The sequence below is a fragment of the Schistocerca nitens genome, chromosome 12 (assembly GCF_023898315.1).
Source record: "Schistocerca nitens isolate TAMUIC-IGC-003100 chromosome 12, iqSchNite1.1, whole genome shotgun sequence".
Lineage (NCBI taxonomy): Eukaryota > Metazoa > Arthropoda > Insecta > Orthoptera > Acrididae > Schistocerca > Schistocerca nitens.
In genome coordinates this window covers 177,924,623-177,947,484 of record NC_064625.1, presented here as the reverse complement: position 1 = coordinate 177,947,484, position 22,862 = coordinate 177,924,623, and the positions used below count along the sequence as shown (strand labels likewise).

At 45.3% G+C, this 22,862-nt stretch overlaps 1 protein-coding gene across 1 annotated transcript in view; it reads right to left on the bottom strand.

Annotated features, from left to right (window-relative positions):
* Nucleotides 1-12,150, bottom strand: part of LOC126215165 (uncharacterized) — a 76,079-nt gene extending 63,929 nt beyond the window's left edge. Inside the window, exons 1-2 of the mRNA XM_049941834.1 lie at nt 11,957-12,150; nt 3,243-3,498 (exon numbers count right to left, since the gene is read on the bottom strand). Coding sequence (XP_049797791.1) covers nt 3,243-3,498; nt 11,957-12,128 — 428 coding nt within the window. The 5' untranslated portion in view covers nt 12,129-12,150. The remainder of the gene's footprint in view (nt 1-3,242; nt 3,499-11,956) is intronic.
* Nucleotides 12,151-22,862: the final 10,712 nt, after the last annotated feature.

The following is a 22,862-nucleotide window of genomic DNA, read 5'->3' as shown; positions in this document are numbered from 1 at the left end:
TGATTGCTAGTTTCGCTTTTATACCTGTTGCAATATTTCTTAGCATGTTGAGAATCTGAGGGTGGAAAGGCATTCTTGACAGCGTCGCAAAGAGGTATCTATGACTAACGCGGTCAAAAGCTTTGTTGAAATCTGTAAAGATTAAAGCACATTTTATACTTGCCACTGACGTAATTGCAATGACGTCTCTGTATGCAGATAGACTTTCGAATATCGTTCTGGTTGGAGAACAAGATTAATGATGACTGAATATTTTGTTGGAAAAGGCACGGAGTCTTTTGTTGATAATACGCGAAATTATTTTGTAATCAGAATTTAGTAGCGAAAGAGGCCGAAAATTGTTTAAGTTGGTTTTGCCATTACTCTTAGGAATCAGTACTATTTTACTTTCCTTAAACTCTGCAGGGACCGCTTCTCCGGTCAGGACCACATTCGCCATTGAAGTGATCTTGTCCCCAATTATAGACCAGTAGCGGGCATAAAAATCCACAGGGAGGCCATTAAGTCGCGGAGATTTTTTGAGAGGTGAGTTACGCACTGCCTCATGCACTTCATCTTTAGTAATAGGTGACAGGATGTCAGCGTTTTCTGTTCCCGACAACTGTGGACCTAAAATAGTGAGAAAGTCCTCGAGAGCTGCATCGTCCACTGTGGTAGGGGCGTATAAGTTGTCACAGTACCTGTGGACTTGGTCCAGTATTTCTTTCCGGCATGTGAGCCTTGTACCAGTATGCGTCTGGACTTCAGCAATAAAAGCTTGTCTGTTTTTAGCATGCCGCACCAAGTGATACAGAGAAGCAGTTTCATCAGCTACTACTAATGTGGCTTTCGATTTAATTTTTAGTCCCTCCATCTGTTGCTGTTTAATGCTTAATAACTTGGCTGTTAATTTTTTATATCATTCAGACGAATTACGTCATGTGCCTCTTGATATCTCTCAAAACTTTATAATAAAACTCCATTGTATTCCTCAACTCCCTGCGCCTCGCTACACTATACTGCATGACAACTTTCAGCAGCCTTGGTTTAGCCCTCCTAGTCCACCAGTCAATGACTGTTGGGTGCTTGTCTGCTGTGCGGAGGCACATAGTCCAGTTCTTCGTCAGTTAAAACAGATATATTCAAATTCCATTGCCCTCTGAACCGACAGGTTGGCTGTACACTTAAATTAAAGGAAGTTAAAAGTGTACTGTGATCACTAAAATACACGGGAACTGTTTCAACGTTTAATAAAAAATTTTCCAAATTCGGTGGCACGTAAATTCTATCTAGGCTGCTGCAGGAGTGGCTGGTTATATACGTCAACTCGACTGATGTCGGGTACTGAAGTTCCTATACATCTTTGAGTTGTAGATCACTTACTAACTTTTTTAACTATGGCGAGTAGTTGAAATTTGGTTGTTCATCTTTCTGGTTTAAAACACAGTTAATATGTCCACCTAATATAAGAGAACACGGATTTTCCTCAATAAATAAATTAGTTCATCTTGAAAAAACTGGCGATCGGTTTGAAACGAGACGCAAATTGCCAATGCCTGGCAAAGCAGCTCCATCTGAACCAGCTGCCTAGCAATCGTCCGGAAGGCGGCTGCACAGACTCGACATTTGGAGTCAGCGCCCGTCGCTCACACAGACACTCACACCTGCGCGTCTCGAGTGGGCCAAACCACACAGAGACGGACAGTGGCTGGGTGGAGGTGCGTCACACGAGTCGCGCGATTTCGCCTCTTCTGAAATTATGGAGGTGGCGATGGGACCGACGGCCTATAGAGGATGCAGTTCAAGCCACTGGTGGTTCTATGCTGTCATAGGGGTGTTTCTGTCGCCGTGACTTGGATTCAGTCACTACGGTCGGTGTGATCCTGAACCAGCTCGTTTATTTCAACATTCTCGGTGACGAAGTGTTGCCCTATTCTCTGGACACTTGCGTTGTAGAAGATGACACACACAGTCGTGTTCCCAGGGCTGCGTGCATACACTCCCGGTTTCGCGAACACTCAGGCGCCCTGCAGCACCTCGAGGCGACCACTAGACAACCCGGTCTCAGAGCCGCAGACGTTGTACGGTACTGTCTGGAACAGCAGCTGAGACGTGGCAGCCGACATCCCCACACACTGGTAGCTCTGCGGGATCTGATGCAGCAGTGGGAGGCCTCGGGCAGATGCTGCGGATCTGAAGAAACTTTCCGAACTCTCTTCCCCGCCGAGTTGACGAAGTCTTCGAGGCTAGAGGCGGTAATACCGTGATGCCACTTCATGATCCTTGAAGCAAAAGTTGGCTTGAATGTGACTGTCTTACTATAAGTTAATGATTTACGGAAAGAATGGGAATCATGCACCAGCTAGTTGTACTTCACAAGTTTATTCGAATCCTTACCTAGGTTTAAACAGATATAAACCTTTCTTCCTTGGAAGAAGTAGTTATGTGTGTAAACTTATTGTGTGGAAAGAGAAAACAGGTCATAAAGCTCAGTCAACACTAAAATGACCCATATAAATGCTAAGGTATAGCCACATGGCTTAATGAACAGTAAAGCAAGGTAAAAGTGTGAATAAACATCTGACGTGCCACTGGTTGGCTGTTCGATTCCTATGGCTTCCATAATTTTACTGTTGCTGACTGCTGCCTTGTTAGAAATTTTAATTACGTATATACAGCAAATGTTGTGGAGTATTACTGTAATCTGGTGGTGCAGGGTGTTGGCTCTATAATTGCTTCTTTCGAAAAGTAATTAATTTAGCCACTTGCAGTGTTTATTGTTCACTTTTGAACTAATTTACAACTAACAACGATATCGAGCTACAGCTGTTGTCATCTCAAACGACGCTATACTTTTATTGGTTTTTGGTAATACGGTTGGGAAATAGGAATATAAATTCAATTTTAGTAAGGCAAGCAGTCTCGATGAAAAGCTTTTATTGTTAGTTACCGCTTTCAGTCTTTGACTGTCATCATCAGATTATTTACTGTCTGCTGTAGCGATATGCGGAGACAGCGAGCGGAGAGAGACGTATGCCACGAGGCACATTCCATTGACTGCTCGGTGGAAAGTGTCAACAGAAGAGGCGGCGGCAGAAGGTATTAGCGCGCTTCCTCTTTGGGTCTCACAAATGTGCCCTTATTGACAGATAGTTAGTATCGCAAAACAGGAAAAGTAGGTGACAGCATTGAGAATAAATTTAAGGAGAGGAGAAAGAATTAGTTGTACGGTTAGTAGTAATGGCATCGAGTGGTCTACATACCTCGGTACACGGCGGGAGTCGATACAGTCGTCAGCGATCTGGCAGTCGAGCTTCTGGACGAGTTCCCAGGCTTCGTTATACGTGAGGCGGCGCAGCTGCGCCAGGGCGGCGGCGCACCCCCCTCCCTCCTCCGCTCCACCTGCTGGCGGCGGCGACAGTCCGGAGTCCCAGATGCGGTCTGTCAGGCGCTGCGCAGCTGACCACGCGAGGAGCGGCTGCTCCGAGCTGTCGCACGTTCTCATCTTCGCTGGCCAAACTGCAAAACGTTCTTCAGTCACCTCGAGGTCTGCACTCTGACTCACGAGCTTCCACGGGCTCCTCATATGCACATCAGTACCAGCAGCTACTGAAAGTGAAACACTAAGAGAGCTGCAGCCAACGATAATGGACATGGCGTGAGGTGTGCTGCACACTTCTAAAAACAAAAGGACAAGTCAGCTGACAGCACGGCGGCCACTGCTGCGGCTCCCCTTGACGAGGGAGCGGGAAGAGCTGCGCCGACAGTACAACACTGGACACTGTGCCGTCACTCCGTATGAGCCGAAGTTCTGACTGCAGCATAGGTGTGGACGATCCGTGCATCGAGGCCCTGAGCAGAGCGGAGAATGCCACGTTGCACTCTCGCCCATCTCACGGGGAGCCACTCGGTATACAATACGTAACTGGTTACACTGGTCGCAGCTGTTACATTTCTGAGTCCTTGAGACAGCTCGCTTGCGATATTTTCGACATCCTTTCAACAAAGTAATTTAATGTCGCATGTCAGCCATGCTGTTCTGCCCCAGCTTGACAGAGTAAGCACCGCTACCACAGGAACGTGCGATGTACCTGGCTAGGCGCAGACAGTAATATTTAAGTGAAAATCACACTTATCGTTAACTCGTTTGATTGGCGAGATTGGGGACCCGTGCTCATAAACCTTTGCAGAACGCCAGAGCAGATAGAGTCTCACGTTGGTGTCAGAGCTGGCAGTGCGGGGCTGGAGAGGAGACTCCAGGCTGGCCGAGAGGCAGCTGGGCTGCAGGCGGCAGGGCGCTCCAGACTGGAGCGGCAGCCGGTGGGAGCCTTTCCTGGTGACTTCAGATCTCCAGTCCAGGCTGGGCCGTGAATCACGACCCCGGGCATTCTGTACTCTCCTCTCCTGGAGCGCCGCATACTTAGCCTGTCTCATCACAGTCTACCTGCCAAGTACTGCGTCACAGTCAAATAACTGCAGCCAGAAAAGCTGGAATTCCCAATGATGTAATCGGCATACCACTCTCCTCTCGCTTTAATCTCTGGGATCCGCCTCTGAGCTGTATTTTCCTCTTAGCTGTAGCCGTGTTTACCCAGGGTATCTCGTTAGGTAAGCAGCAGAGGCGCTGCCATTCGTTGTCCTGTACACTTCCGAGGCAGTAGTTGCACTTCTGTCCCTTTGTACTTGTGTGGGAACGTTCAGCGCTTACGCAGCAGGGAGAAAACAAATGTAATAGCTAAGTACTCATCAAATGTTGAGATCATTTTAGAAATAATCGAACTGAAATTGTCGACCGATATGCAAGTGCGGTTGACGTACGGTTCCTCGCCGTAAATAAAGCAGCAATGAAGGCACTGAGTGGCAGAGCGTGGCTTTGCACTAAAAAGCGCTGATCTGTTCTCACCTGCCAGAAAGTTTGCGGCATGGTCTCTGGACACACAAAAAGTATCTCTCTAGATGAAACACCTTAAAGCTTCGAAGGGAACTATGAAATTCAGAGGCCGCCGCCTCAGCTCGAGTCAAGGCAAGCGTAAACAAGTCGAGGTAAGGCATCCTCCAGGTGTGTTAATGTAAATGGACGTAAAAGCAACATTTGCATTTCCTGCTTCACTTCTAAAAATAGCCCATTTTGTTTTCCGTGTTTGCTGTTAGCTAAGGGTAAAGGCACAAGCTGTACATGCGTTGGCATGTCAGATCTAACGCCATTCGACGACCCACATTTTGCCTACCGTGCTAACACAACACTGGCTGCAGATGCCAACAGGGGGTGGGACTGAAGGTATCAAATGCTGTCGACAGCACGAGGCTACGGAGCGTAGCTGAACTGCTTAGTTGACGAGTAAGTCACGATAGTGCTACAGTGCTAATGGTGTTGATACAAAGCAGAGCAATGGCAACGATAAACAAAGTAAACATTGCGTTATATCTTCAGTAACAGTAGCCGAAGTTGAGATTCCGTCAGAAAGAATCCCAAGAAATTTCGCCGAGTGAGAAAGAAGTGGCGGATGAAGGATTTGCCTTTCTGCAAATGAGTCAGTGGAATGTGTGGTGTCGTGCGAACAACGTACAAAAGGCGTATAGTGGTGGTGACACGTGCACGGCAATAGAAAGAAAGTGTTACTGAAACAGGTGTGGTGTAGTTCATCGACGCTGTCGGACAGGGAGCCCCAGTTCCCGTTTCCAGTGAAACGTACTGAAGGACAGTCGCTGTCCTAGGAGTTGGTACCAAACGTAATTTTGTATTTGGAAAATCATCCGTGGCATAGGAAAACAACAATTACGAATATACACTACTGGCCATTAAAATTGCTACACCAAGAAGAAATGCAGATGATAAACGGGTATTCATTGGACAAATAGATTAAAATGGTTCAAATGGCTCTGAGCACTATGGGACTCAACTGCTGAGGTCATTAGTCCCCTAGAACTTAGAACTAGTTAAACCTAACTAACCTAAGGACATCACAAACATCCATGCCCGAGGCAGGATTCGAACCTGCGACCGTAGCGGACTTGCGGTTCCAGCCTGCAGCGCCTTTAACCGCACGGCCACTTCGGCCGGCCAAATAGATTATACTAGAAATGACAGTGATTACATTTTCACGGAATTTCTGTGCATAGATCCTGAGAAATCAGTACCCAGAACAACCACCTCTGGCCGTAATAACGGCCTTGATACGCCTGGGCATTGAGTCAAACAGAGCGTGGATGGCGTGTACAGGTACAGCTGCCCATACAGTTCAACACGATACCACAGTTCATCAAGAGTAGTGACTGGCGGATTGTGACGAGCCAGTTGCTCGGCTACCATTGACCAGACGTTTCGAATTGGTGAGAGATCTGGAGAATGTGCTGGCCAGTGCAGCAGTCGAACATTTTCTGCATCCAGAAAGGCCCATATGGGACCAGCAACATACGGACGTGCATTATCCTGCTGAAATGTAGGGTTTCGCAGGGATCGAATGTAGAGCCACGGGTCGTAAGACACCTGAAATGTAACGTCCACTATTCGAAGTGCCTGTAACCAATGGCACCCCATACCATCACGCCGGGTGATACGCCAGTAAGGCGATGACGAATACACGCTTCCAGTGTGCGTTCACCGCAATGTCGCCAAACACGGATGCGACAATCATGATGCTGTAACCGAACCTGGATTCATCTGAAAAAATGACGTTTTGCCATTCGTGCACGCAAGTTCGTCGTCGAGTACACCATCGCAGGCGCTCCTATCTGTGATGCAGCGTCAAGGGTAACCGCAGCCATGGTCTCCTAGCTGATAGTCCATGCTGCTGCAAACGTCGTCGAACTGTTCGTCCAGATGGTTGTTGTATTGGAAACGTCCCCACCTGTTGACTCAGGGATCGAGACGTGGCTGCACGATCCGTTACAGCCATGCCTGTCATCTCGACTGCTAGTGATACGAGGCCGTTGGGATCCAGCACGACGTTCCGTATAACCCTCCGGAACCCACCGATTCCATATTCTGCTAACAGTCATTGGACTTCTACCAACGCGAGCAGCAATGTCGCGATACGATAAACCGCAATCGCGATAGGCTACAATCCGACCTTTATCCAAGTTGGAAGCGTTATGGTAGGCATTTCTCCTTCTTACACGAGGCATCACAACAACATTTCACCAGGCAACGCCGGTCAACTGCTGTTTGTGTATGAGAAATCCGTTGGAATCTTTCCTAATGTCAGCACGTTGTAGGTGTCGGCACCGGCGTCAACCTTGTGTGTATGCTGTGAAAAGTTAATCATTTGCATATCACAGCATCCTCTTCCTGTCGGTTAAATTTCGCGTCTGTAGCACGCCATCTTCGCGGCGTAGCAATTTTAATGGCCAGTAGTGTATTTTGAAGAAGTTCGCAGAAATATGACCGTTAGTGCATAAGAAAAACTACGGTTATTGAACAGACAAGACGCACTTGTCACAAAAACTGATGTTTTCGCGTTTCAAGGATGCTCGATACAATTTACGGGATGTAGATGCTGGTGACCTACTACGTTATCCACATCAAACTGCGCGCGACATACATATAGTGATTTGAAGAGAAGCAGTGGATGCTTGCTTAACGTCAAACTGTGCTACAGAACTGTAGGACAATGAAATTTCAAACGAAGCTTGACGATGCACAGCATACTACGGAATCGGCCCAGAAATTTGTAGGGGCGGTATTCAAACTTATCCTATCGTTGAGTAAGGAATTTGTTTTCAACTGCAACCAATCTGCATTTGAAGAGGAAACACATATGAAAGGGACCCTGGAAATTAAAGGTATCAAGAGAATTCTATCAAGATCATGGAATATCAATTCGTATACAATTAACTGACTCTTTAACCGGATGGTAAATATGCTGGAACGCTATTCATTGCTCTGCAGGAACTAAGAGGTGCTTTGCGCCCCTTGATTCTTTCTCATGTGAGTGACTTTGGCAAGGGCAGTAGGGGATATTTACATCATAGCAAGCAAGAGTCTGAGGACGGGCGTTAGATAACTGCAACTATGGTATGAACACTGCATTTGGCTAATAGCTCGTCAAAATAAGTTGCTTTTGTTTCATTCGTCGCCTACGTATAAAAGTCATACTGCTAAAGAACAAACTATCGCTCCTGGAAAGTGTGTGACATTGCAGTTCATACCTCCTGGAACCACCAGATGAATTCAACCTCCACATGTTTGTCTTTTCTGTGCGTATAAAACATATTATTGTACTATCTGCAGCAACGCCTTAAAGGATAGCCAGTTTCACGATAAGCTCCACGACAGGCTGTTTCGCATTCGGTTGCACGCCATCACTTTCCTTCAGTTCTCGTCACCCTGTTACTCCAATGTGATTTCTGTATGCATTCTTCAAGAGTGGATGCCTTGCACGCTTCGTAGCTGCCAAGGAGCTCGTCTTTTATCTCGATGGTGCGAACCTTTGTGATCATTGAGACGCGCCATTTTTATTCGGTTTTCATGGTTTGTTTCTAACATTTCTTGGATGTCGACGATGTCCATTTTGTGAGGTGTAATACATGCATCCCACAGAAGGTTGATCTCTGCGCATCCCAGACTCTCGTTTTCTGTGGACATGGTGCGTCATCACCAGTTAATATTTTTCTGGTCATGATTTTCACTTTCGAGTAAGCCTTACTAAAGACAGTTCCTGCGACGTCGCACTTAACAGTTTCCTTGTAAGTCATCTAACAGAGAAGTTTAAGAAGCGTGGGGAATCTATTGGACATAAGAATGCTATTTTTAGCATTATCAGTCGTTGGAAAAACACAAATTATGCAACATCTTAGCTTTCAGGCAAAATACAGAAAGACAGAACGGCGATATAAGACAAACTCGCTATGTTCTTTCCAAGATAAAGTTCTGCAGTGGGTCTGAACTTGCGCTACGTGTACATCATGAAACAGTACAATCTAACAGTCCTAGAATACTTAGGGAACGGGTAAACCTCACTTCCGCGTCAGCTGCGGATGCGAAAGAGCACGTGAACAAGTCTGCTGTCTTTTAGGTGCACCCAGTGGTATGCAGAAGAATTTATTGGACTGTACGCTACATGTGTGTCAGGACGAAGGTAATGCAGAACTAGCGAAGACATTTTTGTGTCTCTGTTAGCGGATGAAACATCTGATGTAGCTTCTAAATTTCAGTTACTGGTAGTATTTCGTTTTCTGTTATCTGCTGAAGAGCCGGTTGAAAGATTTTGGATGTTTTCAAATCAATCGCTTATCAGTGCTACCTCCTTGGCTGATTCAATTAAAGATGTACTCGCCCATATTGTCCAAGAAACGAAAGAAAACGTAATATCTCAAATTTGTGATGGCGCCAGCGTCATGCGTGACCGTCATACAGAAATCCAATCAACTGTAATATAGGGGCATAATTTCGTGTATTACGTACATTGTTATGAACACTCACTGAACTTAATTTTTGCCCAAGCGACAAGTCGAAACAAAAAAATGAAACCGTTTTTCAGAACTACTGCGGAGGTAGCAATACTTTTCTGTCATTCACCTCGAAAAGTGGCTGTTCCAGATGCAGTTGTGAAACAAAAAATCCCACATGGATCAGCCATTACATGGAACTTTAAATCGTGAAAAGTGCTCACAGTTAATGTGAATAGAGAGGACACTCCAGAATGTCTTAAACACATTGAAGATACCAGCAGCCAGACAACAAATGTAAATCAAACATGTCGTCTAAGGATAAAACTCTATAACACAAAAATTTCCTTTCGGTTAGGGATATCTTATAAAAATAACTAGCTGACAAACCCAGCAATGTACAGCTATTCATTTGGCAATTTTCCATGAGAAATGAAAACAAAAATTGAACTGCGTTTTTCTGTAATATCGAAAAAAATTCATTTATATGTATTCATGAAAACACTTAAAATTACGAAACGAAATATGCATAATTTCCAGAAGTGTAAGCACAGCTTATTTTCATGTCTGGACCGCGATTCTGTAAACGTCTGCACAGACTCTTCACAGCCCTACAGGTGGCTGTTTTCGCCTACAGCCGTTTGCGCTTCGCAGCTGAAAGATGATGAAAGCTCTGCCAGGTATCGGGGATTTCTCTTAAGTGGACTCGACTCTATGTGTGTCTCAGCTCTAACGAATAAATGTATTAAAAATTCATACATGACGCCACATCTCCTGATCCTTGCGTCATACAATGACACGACTTTGCAGGTACATTCGCTGGTGTATGACGGTACTGTGTGCAGAATGTGCTGCGAACAGAGGTGGTAGGGAAGAAGCACTCATTTAGACGTCATCCATTATGAGGCAATCTGTCGTGCATCTCACTGTTTACGACGTTATGTGCCCTGAACTATGACAGATGAGTAGTTATTACCCCCACAGCAATTCATTTTTGGTGGTAAGAGATGTGTGTAGGAAGTTTGATTGAAGTCGGTTCAGGAGGGGATGTGGTACATCTGCAAACCACACACACACACACACACATCCATTTTTATAATATGTATGTATGCCCTACGTGAACATCTAGTACAGCCAATTTCAAAAATATACCACTGGTCGCGTCTCAATAAAGCAAGCAGCAGCATCATTCCGAAACGAAATTTTTAAAATTAGAGACAATGTTAATGATATCACAGAAGAAACAGAGGTTTGAATTCTGCAGCCACTTGTTGCCCTCTAATTTACTCAAACGGCGCTTCTTTCTTTCATTGAAAAATTAGTGTCCTGAAAATGTGCCATCTGCTGTTACGCAGTCCTATCAATTTCTTAAGTAAAGCTGAGTTAAAAACAGAGCTACAGACCATTTATTCTCGAAATAGGTTTCAAGAAAAAAAAAAAAACGCAGGAGCCCTTATAAAGTTTGTCATTGAAAATATTCTGCAAGAACCTTTTGGCGACGTCAGGAATCTGCTGAAATCAGCGGCTGCTGTCCCATGAGAAGCTGTGAAGCAGAGACGTGTTTCCGCACGTTGTCGCGGGTCAAACAGTTTCTTAGAAGTACCAGAGATGAAGATAGGCTGTCTCATCTTGCCATGCTATCTATTGCAAAGAAAACGATTCACAGGTTTCCAAATTTCAACGACAGAGTCATAGATCCATCACGAAAAAGGAAAGGAGGATGGTTTTTTTCTATACGTCTACAGGCGATTCAACCCTACGAACGTTGTCAGGCTCATTGTAAGGTAATTTTAGAATTACAAAAATATTTTACTTAATTTAGGAAATTAAACAGTACAGTGAAGGAAGTGAACTCCGTCGCAGCCACTTCAGGCATCAGCCACCGATGTCTGTGCTGTACCGCTAAGGATACGTCCTCTGCACCGCGATGACACAACGGCGAATGTTAATTTCTGAAGCGCAGAATGCAGCCCACCGTTTTCTCTTATCACTCGGAACTTTCCACTCCTCACTGTGCTTAGCAACGATCGAAATTTTGTTCTTAGTTTGTATTTCATTTTCTTTCTTATCGATGTATCGCTGTACGTTAAGTAGTTAAGATCCGTTTGACATCACTATATTCATTGTGAATTGTTTTTTATTGTAATATCAATGTCCACGATTATGTAGAATACAGAACTATGGAAAATACGTAAAGGGTGCTATTATGACGAGGTACAGCAGAAATTATGCAAGAAGGTGCTTTGGTTTTAAAGAATCTACTCGTTGTATTTCGCAACATCTTACTTCTATCTATTCTCACACATATGAAAAACGTTTTGGGCTCAATTCGCAAATATAGATGCTTAATTTACCGTCTTTCCAAATCGTACTTTACGATATTTTTCACATGCAAAAGGTTATTGCAAAGTACATTGACCGAAAAGGGTGAAAATGAAGTGCAATTTGTCCCCAAGGCGGTCCTTCACTGTCAGGGAGAAAACGTATAACCTTTGATAAGAGCATATGAAAGCCAAGGCGCCTGTGCGTGAGTGAAAACTGCACTGTGCATAACGTCTTGTCAGTCTGTACTGCACGAAAAAGCACTTACCTTCATCAATACAGTAGTTCCATCGCACCAAATCTTCAACGCGCCTGAATTTAGAGATTCTCCCAGACTCAGTAACGTTGTTGAGGTGCCAGCAGACGCTATCCAGCACCGAGTAGGTCCCGTTTGCTACAAGCAGAGCTGCCATTGTGGCAATTACGCCCGCCGGCTGCATTGTCCGCTGTCGACGCTGGGGAGCAAACAGAAGCAGTGCGCGGCGCAGGGAGCGCGCGCTCCATATGACGGCGGGCGCAGCGGAAGTCTGCCGCAGGACGGCCAGACCACGGGAAGCGTGGCGTGACGCCTCTCACCCGGATGACCGCCGTATTCCTGTTTGCCTGGTGAGAGTTCGCAAAAGTCGTCGAGTAAAACAAAAGTGGTAGCTGCCCTTCCCAAAGGAAGTGTTCCTAATCTATGAAAACGATTTAGGAGGCAATCTGAGCAGCCATTGTTTGCAGATGATGCTCTCTTTCACCATCTAGTAAAGTCATCAGAAGGTCAAAGCAATAGCAAAATGATTTAGAGAATTTATCGGTGCGGTACGCAAAGAGGCAGTTGAACATTAATTTTTTTTAATTACATTTGTGGTAAGAGCTTATGCGATCAAACTGCTGATGTCATCGGTCCCTAAGTTTACAAACTACTTAACCCAACTTAAACTAACTTATGATAAGGACAACACACACACCCATGCCCGAGGGAGGACTCGAACCTCCGACAGGGGGAGCCGCGCGAACCGTGACAAGATGCCACAGACCGTGCAGCAACCTCGCGCGGCAGTGGCAGCTGATTCTAAACAATGAAAAGTCTTGTGTCACCCACATACGAACTAGAAGGACTCCGTTATTTTCTTTTGCTCGATGAGTCACACAAATTCAGAGGGAGCCATTTCAGCTAATGCCAAGGAATTAGAATTAGGGCCAACTTAAATAGGAACGATCAAACAGAAAATCTTGTGGAAGACGAGCCAAAGTCTGTGTTTTGTTTGCAGGACACCTAGAAGATGCAACAAGTCCACTAAAGAGACTGTCAGCTAGGGGTGCTAGAAGCACGCTCCGTCACACACCGCTTGCTGGCATGCTGAGCATTGTTGTAGATGTACATGAACATCTCCCTATACTCGCAATAAGTCACAATAGGGTGCATGGCGGAAGCTGCCTTCCACCACTACTAGTCATTCCCTCTCCTGTTACGCTCTTAAATACGGCAAGGGAAAAACGACTGTATATTTGCCCCCACGGACACCATAATTTCTCTGTACAGTGCTTCTTGCGCCAAATGGACGTTGATGCCCGTGAAATCATTGTGCAGTCAGCTACGAATATCGGTTCTCTAAATTTTTTCTGCAGTGTTCCTCGAAAATAACATTGTCTTCCTTACAGGGGTCCCTATTTGGGTTCACAAACCATCTCTACAACACGTGAGTGTTCTTCGAATCTACAGGTAACAAATCTAGCTGCACACCTCTCAATTGCTTCGATGTCTTTCTTTAATAGGACCTGGTGCGGATCCAAAACACTCAAACAGCACTCAAGAATGGGTTGTACTATTGTCCTATATTCTGTCTTCTACAGATTAACCCTATGTTTCCTAAAATTCTCCCACTCGAAGTCGTGCATTCACCTTCTCTGCTCCATTCTTAAATGCTCATTCCATTTCATATCGCTTTGCACCCTTACACAGAGATATTTCATCGATGTGACTGCTAATGCTGTATTCCAGTATTTCTACGTTTAGATCCAACTACCATTCATCTCACCATCTAGAAATTTTGTGTGAGTCAACTTGTACCGTCCCACAGTCACTCAAGAATTACATCTCCCCGTACACCACAGCACCATCAGTTCATCCTGTCTGTCAGATTATGTTCTGCAGCACGCCAAGCTGTCTCGAGTGCAATGTAAGAGGTTCTGTTATCAAGAAATTTTTCTACCACTCGCAATTCTTGAAACCTACTGTATACGCTCGTCCATTCGTTAACAGACTGTACTGAGCCACCTTAGCACTTAATCACTGCCTCAGGATCTGTCAGTAGTTTTCTTCCGGTGTCGTATTACAGCAGACGTGCGCTCACCCTTCCCTCCCCACCCCAATCCCCCTCCATTCCCCTCCGCCACACTGCTCTCGCCCCATTAAGGATCGTTTCAGGTCTGTATACAGTAGTGAAAAGAACGTTGCGAAGTGCTATCATCAGGGATGGGCCAAAAACCAAATATATTCGATTATACCTATCTCTTTCTTCAGCAGGGTAACAAACTCCAGCTGAAATGTATCAGCAGGCCACAGACTACCTTCCAGATTTATGAGACCTGCAGTCTTTCTATTCAAAATGGTTCAAATGGCTCTGGGTACTATGGGACTTAACATCTGAGTCATCAATCCCCTAGAACTTAAGATTAGTGAAACCTAACTAACCTAAGGAGATCACACACATCCATGCCCGAGGCAGGATTCGAACCTGCGACCGTAGCGGTCGCGCGATTCCAGACCGAAGCAATTATTCAGAAACAGTCTTATTCGCATTTATTATTATTATTATATCGCCAACCGGTTTCAAGCCGACGTGGGGGGGTCATCTTCTGGGTGCCTACACCGTGAAATTATAGATATCCGTCAGAAAGACTCCATTATACAACAGCTGAAATTACGTAAATTTTAAACATGTTACCCATTGGTCGACTGCTGGTGGTGTCACTCCTGTCTGCATAACTGAGGAAACTATGCGAGTCGTGCGGTAGCGTTCTCGCTTCCCACGCCCGGGTTCCCGGGTTCGATTCCCGGCGGGGTCAGGGATTTTCTCTGCCTCGTGATGGCTGGGTGTTGTGTGCTGTCCTTAGGTTAGTTAGGTTTAAGTAGTTCTAAGTTCTAGGGGACTTATGACCACAGCAGTTGAGTCCCATAGTGCTCAGAGCCAAACTATGCGAGACTAACCCTTCGTATGGGCTTAAATAGCGTGCTGAGGTCACGTGAATAGATGGTAACACCCCCAGCGGCGATCAACGGCAATAAATACAGTTTATTATATGTAAATACTAGTCACCTTGGTTTAACATAAATGTGACAGTAAATAACGGAAAACGGAACCATTCCATTTAAAAAGAGTTACAGTTATACTGTTAATCATAAAATAATAACATATGTTCAGTAGTCAACTCGTAAAATTCGTAAAAGTATATTACATTATGTGCCATAATATAAAGTAAAACAATTTGTGACACACAAAAACTGGTGTCGTCTTTTATTATAATATATCTATTCGTAGATGTGCGTAGAAAACATTTGAGTCAATTACTAAAAAGGCCAATACGGATGGACTACAGAGGCCTCTACTCCTTGTGGTGAGGACGCCGTTGCCATGGATTACAAAGCGGATATCAGGCGCCCTCTAGTCTGTGCAGCGAGGACGCTGTCGCCATGGTATCAGCGGGTGTGCATATATGGTGTTATCTTTGCCCTAGTCACGGCGTCCGTTGCCGTGGTAGAGGTATGTCATGGCTCTTCATTCACAGAGAAGTTGTCACCTATTCGAGATTATGGAAATATCGACAATCAAGGATAACCTAAAAAATCTAAATATAGGATAAAAGTTTATGGCACGTTTGTAGTACCCATCAAAGGAATTAAATTATTGAAATAATAAAAGGAAAAGTAGCATCATTGTGTACAAATACTATTATCGAATAGCTCGAAATTTTTTTTATCGTGACTCTATTTATCCTTTCAGCATCGCTGCCGGATTCCGTTTATTATGTATAAAAATTTCCAGGCTCTCTAGAATATCCTTCATAGGACCTTTTTGAGTTACATGCGGTATCTTCAGATTATCCCTTATATTGATTTCTGCATGTTTTTCCATATCTAAATGCTGTCCAAAGAGTGATTTATTACGTGCTGTTCCAGTAGTATGTTCTTTAAATCTGGTATTAAAACTTCTCCCTGTTTGCCCGATGTAAATTTTGCTACAGTCTTTACAAGTCAATTTATAAATTCCTGATATAGGAAGCATCTTGTTTTTAACATCTCCTATACTATGAGTATAATAATAGAAAGGTTGCCGGCCGCTGTGGCCGAGCGGTTCTAGCTAATAGTCTTAGGCAGACATCAGAGCTTCCTCAACTCACCAAGTCTCGGTTAAGTTGTAGAAGTGTATCGCTTTTCACCAACACATATAATCTGACTGTTAGTCTATCTAAACCCGTGAATGTAGATACAGAACCCGGTGGTGACTTTGGGATGGCTGTAGAAGTAGAAAACTTTCGAAGTGTTTTTGGCACGAAAGGACTATCTGTGTAGCATGAGGGAGTATTCAAAGAAGTAGATGACAACAGAGTATGGTGCATTTAAATCACCAACCGACATTGAAATGTATGGGAGGAGAGTTTCAATAGTGGAAATATAATAGGAACCTATGATTGAATTAACTTCAGGGGGTATGCGAATTTAAATAAAACATTTGGGTGTGGGGAATTTGGGTGCTTTATAATACGTGTTAGCGACTGCTACAGACGGGCTAACATGCTGGTATCTGAATCTAGGAGGAGCAGGTTATAACTTCATGTACTCTCCCTGTGCCAGGAGAGGCCATTAGTATCAAGTCCATTGAAGTAGAATTGAGGGATGGTGTATCTACTCATATATGTGCTACTTTCTGGACTGAACACTGTACAAGCTGAATTTAACTCTAATATAAAGGAATTTCCCGGAAAACAATGCTCAACACAACGAGTATAGAATGTATAAATGTAAATAAAGAAAATACAAAATAAATTGTTCTCTCTGTCCCACCGCATCCCAGTCCGCACCATTGTACTGCACATAAACGTGCCATGAGCCAGCGCTTACTCGGGAGTCTCCAGCACTGTGCGCGAGACGCCTCTGTGGCGCACGTGTCGGCCGGGCAGTGCTGTGGCGAGCTGCCGCCGCGGGCCCCACGTGGCCACTGGCTGGAGGAGACCTGCAGAGGCGGGCCGCAGCCAGCAGCCAGCAGCCAGCAGCCAGCTCCCCACCCAGCCAGCCAGCCGCGGCCTCCACAGCAGTGCTGGCGCCGCAGCTGGTGAGGGCAGCCAGAGGGGTGGCACGCCACAGCGTGTGGCCCGCAGCAGTCAGCACTTTGATGTTAATGCTGAATTATATACAGTTACTCTAACTCAGCGGTAATGTTTTGCGAAGCTGCTGTGACTCCACATAATTTTTTTAGTTCCTATTGTTTTACCTTGAAGTTTACTTTTTGCTGATATGTAAGGTGTCTATTTTTGAAGAAAAGACATGTGTAATGCAGCACACTGTAAATAACTAGCCACATCTTACAATATTGATTTATGGAAATCCTCCTTTTTCATCATTTACATCTGTCTAGTCATTTGTAGTGATTAGGTTCTTTTCTATGAAATAACACTGATATAGTTAAGAATTTTTTTTGTAAATAAAAAAAAATGATCGATTTTTTAATATATTCATTTTCTATACCATTTAAGGCAGCTGGTGTGGCCGAGCGGTTCTGGCGCTTCAGTCTGAAACCGCGCGACCGGTATGGTCGCTGGTTCGAGTCCTGTCTCGGGCATGGATGTGTGTGATATCCTTAGGTTAGTTAGGTTTAGGTAGTTCTAAGTTCTAGGGGACTGACGTCCTCAGATATAAGTCCCATAGTGCTCAGAGCGATTTGAACCATTTATACCATTTAATCACATATATAATTTCACATTTAATTCCATATACATTTTTAAATTAATAAACTATCTGCTTTTTCCGTTTAATTATGTGCCATATTTGCATTTAATTCCATGTACAAATTGAAAACTAATAATAAGCACTCTGTGTTCCCAGTCAACCACTTTTTCGTTTCTAATTTGTTTTTGCCTGTACATAAAATGCGTAGGTGAAAAAAGAACCACACATGTAGGCACTGAAGAGTAAAAGAAATTGGTTCATGTGGCACAGACTTGATTAATGTCTGAAGTAGTGCTGGAGGGAGCTGACACCTTCAATCCTGCAGGACTGTCCGTAAATCCGTAAGAGAACGAGAGGGTGGACATCTCTACTTAACAGCACGTTGCAAGGCGTCCAAGATATGCTCAATAATGCTCTCGTCTGGGGAGTTTGGTGGCTAGCGGAAGTTTTTAAATTTAGAAGAAAGTTCCTGGAGTCACTCTGCAATAATTCTGGACATGTGCGTTGCCGCATTGCCCCGCTGGAATTGCCCAAATCAGTCGGACTTTACAATGGACATGAATGGATGCAGATGCTGAAATAGGATGCTTATGTACGTGTCACCTATCAGAATTGTATATAGACATACCAGGAGTCCCATGTCACTGCAACTGAAAACGCTCCACACCATTCCTGAGCCTCCAGCCCCTCGAACGGTCGGTCCCCTGCTGACATGTATTCATGAGTTGTCTCCATAGTCTTAAATAGTCTTGTTTGAGGCACAGCTCAATGTCCTAACGGATTATCAGATGAAATTACATAGCTTCTGGTGCCAAAGGTAGCTCCATGTTTATGTCTCGTTTATAATCGATATCTAGAAATTGGGCATGGAAAATCGCGGAGGTAGTTATAATCAAGGAAGTCCGATAGATCTAGTTGGTTGCTGGCGGTTCTGTAAAAAGAATCTGAAAAGCTGGGTGGCGCCAGAAGTCGACTCACCGGCTTCTGAGCGGTACAAACTACTGGCAGCTCGCTTTCCGTGCAGGGAACGCCACTAAGAATGCCGCAAATGCAGTACAGCAACTCGTCTGTGCAGCCGCGTGAAAACACGTGGTGGGCGGCCGAGTGGGTGCCTCGGAGGCTGACGGCAGCTGGCGGTGGCGGCCGGCGCTGTCCTCTCAGGCAGTGGGGGCTGAGCGCTCACTGCCGAGGTAGCATCGTGCTAAGCGTCCTGGAAGACCGGCGCCAGTTAACCGAGCTATCAGTGACTCCAGCAAAGGCTGCACTTTCTCTCTTTTCCGAGCCTGCATTTGCACAGCCAGGCTCCGCCGTCTGATGATTTTCTGCGCACCTCAGTACTCCACTCAGTGCACTCGGCCCCCGCCCCACCGCGGTGTCTGGCTGCGCTGCTGACGTCACGGGCAGCGCTGCCCGTGCACTGCCGCGGGGAGGTCTTTTGTCATTTCTTGTGTAAGATACAGCTGTAATCACGTCTCGAAATTATAATACATCAAATTTCCAAATCGAAAATTATAAAATTTTTAACTTTTGACAAGAGAAAAAATGCAAAGTAGGAATGATTGGTTGTTGTGGCCTCAACAACGCTGCTGAGGAACGCGGTCTCAGATCGTGTCCTCGAGCCCGACCCCTGGGCAGCGCCTCCCATTATTAGTTTACCACATGAGATATTTCACACCTCGAATGTCACGAGGCCAGTCATCCCTCGCATAACTGTTCCAATGTCTAAATGTAGTCCAGTAATTAACATCCACCAATTTACCCATTGCTCACAGGCCACACTGGAGAACGTAGTTCATGTTTTCCATTTGAATTGATCACACAGCACTAAACAAACTTTCCACAGCCAACAACTCCCACTTGTTCCACAGGGTGTAAACAAACCAAAGAGTGTGGTTAAGGCTGTTCAAAGATTTACCGTTTGGACGAAGCTTATCTTTGGTCAACAGTAGCATTCTAGAAAATTGCTAAAAAGAAAGAGTGTGTCAAAAAAGACTTTGTAGCTTTGGAATGATACAGAAATATATTGAAATGTCTTACAGAGTCGGTTGATGTGTTATTTTGTAGCAAAGAAGCTCAAGTTTCACATAAAAGTGTCATTTCGTTTCGATGTTACTACCATCTATGATGCGGGACACATCCCACTGGTAGTCTACTTTCCCTTCCCACATTGTGGCAAATCTGGTGAAACTTGAGCAACGCCAGCGTAGATTAAATTTTTCACGTCGGCCGAATTGTTTGCTACGGGAGGAACATACGCGCGGTCTTTAATGAAACCACCGAACAGTTATCGCAGAGTTCGTTTCATGGAACCAGAACACACAGCGGGCACGCTCCACACCAGTGAAAGCAGCCATCCTAACTGTGCACAACGCTGGCGTTCCTCGTGGTGGAATGGGGTACTGATGGACTGATGTGCATGGAGGTTGTTTGCTGCATAATCATACACCTACCGATTCTATAAGTTATCTCAATACATTCCTATATCATTCTAAAGTTGCAAATTCCTTTTTGATTCGTCCTGTACATCTCTATTTGGATTACATTCATTATAATTAAAGTCACATCTATTGGATTACCTAGCACAGAGAGAGTCTTGTAGAAGACTCTCTATAGCTTTAAATGGTGAAGTGTTCTGATTCGAAGACTTTATTTGCCGAAATCTCAATTGATCCTACAATGATGACTAGTTTCGGCAAACTTGAACTGCCATTTTCTAAATATTCTTCCTTAATACATATTAATTATAACCTAGACGTCTGAGCTTGTAACCCCACACCCTGTATGAGTTGCAAACCATTGTCGCCACATCAGTAGTAGAGCTATAACAAGCCTACAGGGCTTCCACGGACATTTCTGTGTGAAGTTATCTATTTTAACTACAAGTTACTCGTGATTTAATGTGTATGGCGAGCGTGGACTAGAGGTGGAAGATGGACGCTGATGATCTCATAGTATAGGATTATTGTCTGCAAATGTTGCGACTCATGGTTGCTAATACACTGCCAGAAAAAAAATTGGAGCTTTTGGAGGTTAATAGGTCACTCAAGATTTATTGTTGCAACATTGCATATGGAGTACATGAAGTGGTAGCACATACAGACGATTAGCATACGCGGTTGGACGAACCAGGCATCGACCCAAGCTGAGACATCCATATTAGCACGTGGCGTAGCCACCACGGGCAGCAACACAGGCGCTGACTCTGTGATCCAGTGGGTCGTACAGGTGGAGAATACAGCCCTGGGATACGTGATGTCACGTCGTTGTGTAAGAGTCCTCGCTTGACACGTCGCACCTGTCACTTGTCGTCCCATCATACCCCACACCTGCTGGACTGCAGAGGAGTCCAAAGATCGTGCCAGCCAGGGAAGTTGCTACACGTCTGACGGGGCACATTGAGCTCGATGAGCAGTATGTGGGCGAGCATTATCCTCTTGGAACAACACACCGTCTTCCTGTTACAAGAAAAGCAGAAGATCAGGTTTAACAACATTCTGCATTCCTCTCCAGGAACGGCACAGTAAGGCCAGTGTGTACACTCTTTGAGGTAGCACTCACCAGCTCTTCGTCGCATGCACAAACGACCGTCACTTGGATGCAGGCAGTATCTGCTGCTGTCGCTCAAGACCAGGGCGCGCCATTCCTTCTTCCAGGTGAAGGAAGCCCTGGCGGTACCAGTCGAGCTCTCCACGTCGATGCCGTGGTGTGGGTGTGTGTGTGGGGGGGGGGGGGGGGGAGGGGGCGAGGGGAGAGGAGCTAGAAGTGTGGGTGCCCACAGTCTCACTGCTAATAGGTGGTTCGCAACTGTTTGTGTTGAGGTGTCTGGTCTCACGAGCTCTGTTACCTGCGCTGCGGTAGCTGTACGACCTGTCGCCGCTGCCCCTGGAATAAGACGATTCTGGCGGGCGTCAGGGCTCCGTGGACGTGCAGGAGCTCGTCTGCGAGAGCGAGAGTGATCACGTGACCACTGACAGCATCACAAAGTGGCGCAGCACGTGCAGCTTATGCGGCAGTTCTGTAAAAGGACGACAATTTGACCCCTTGCAGGTGTACGAATATATGAAATAGTTATGAATATGATCAGGGATAAATTGAGTTTTGTGATGGTTCAAATGGTTCAAATGGCTCTGAGCACTATGGGACTTAACATCTATGGTCATCAGTCCCTAGAACTTAGAACTACTTAAACCTAACTAACCTAAGGACAGCACACAACACCGAGCCATCGCGAGGCAGAGAAAATCCCTGACCCCGCCGGGAATCGAACCCGGTCACCCGGGCGTGGGAAGCGAGAACGCTACCGCACGACCACGAGATGCTGAGTTTTGCGAAAGGAATATAAGATTTTTCGTTGGTTGATATTACGAAACATCCTGGCCTGGTAAAAAAGCAAGAGATTGTCAACAAAGAGTCAGGCAGAAATTATCTAGCTGACTAGTTAGATTCATGGGTGACTCTAGAGGAAACATTTGGACTCCATAACGAAAATATCTGACCCTGATTTGCCGTATGAACATTGTAATGAAAATATTGGTTTTGAAGAGCATTTGTTTGACTTTTCTGTCTTTCATAGGTACTGAATTCGGTGTTCAGTAACTTTCATCAAGTGAACAGCGTCGATAATTGCGAAGTTTAAAAGACGCGGCGGAATGGCATTTAAGTATGACTGATACTGTCTTCCAGAAGGAAAGAAGTGATAGCTGTTCAGATATTTAGTCTCGATAGGCGGTTTACAGGTGAATGCAGTGTTACTTTCACCTCGTATCCCTACTGTATTAGTGAAGGAGCTGAGCTGTCCCACTGCCAGCTGCTGCGGTCTGCCAGTGGCAGAGCGGTCGGCGCCGGGCCGTCGCTCCGCCCCCGCACGGCGGCAGCAGAGGCCGGCGCTGCAGCTGGTGAGGCGCTGCGGCCGCCCCCGCCTGCCTCAGTCAGCACAGCACTGCAGCCGGAGCAGTCCCACGTCGAACGGCGGCCTCCAGAGCTCTGTACACTGGCGTCAGTGTTGGGTTATTCGCGTGTGCAAACCGGACTGACGTGAATACCACAGGCGGTGTACGCCGAAATGCTACATCCGCGTTGACGATTGGTTCACCTGATTGTTCCGTAAACTTGTGTCTCTGATCCTACTGGTGAACGTAATACAGTACTACGCTCGCTATAAGTGTTCTTTGATGGAAACTGATACCTACCGTAGCGCGTTACACACAATATGCTGGAGTATAGTGAACACGGCTGCTTGTTA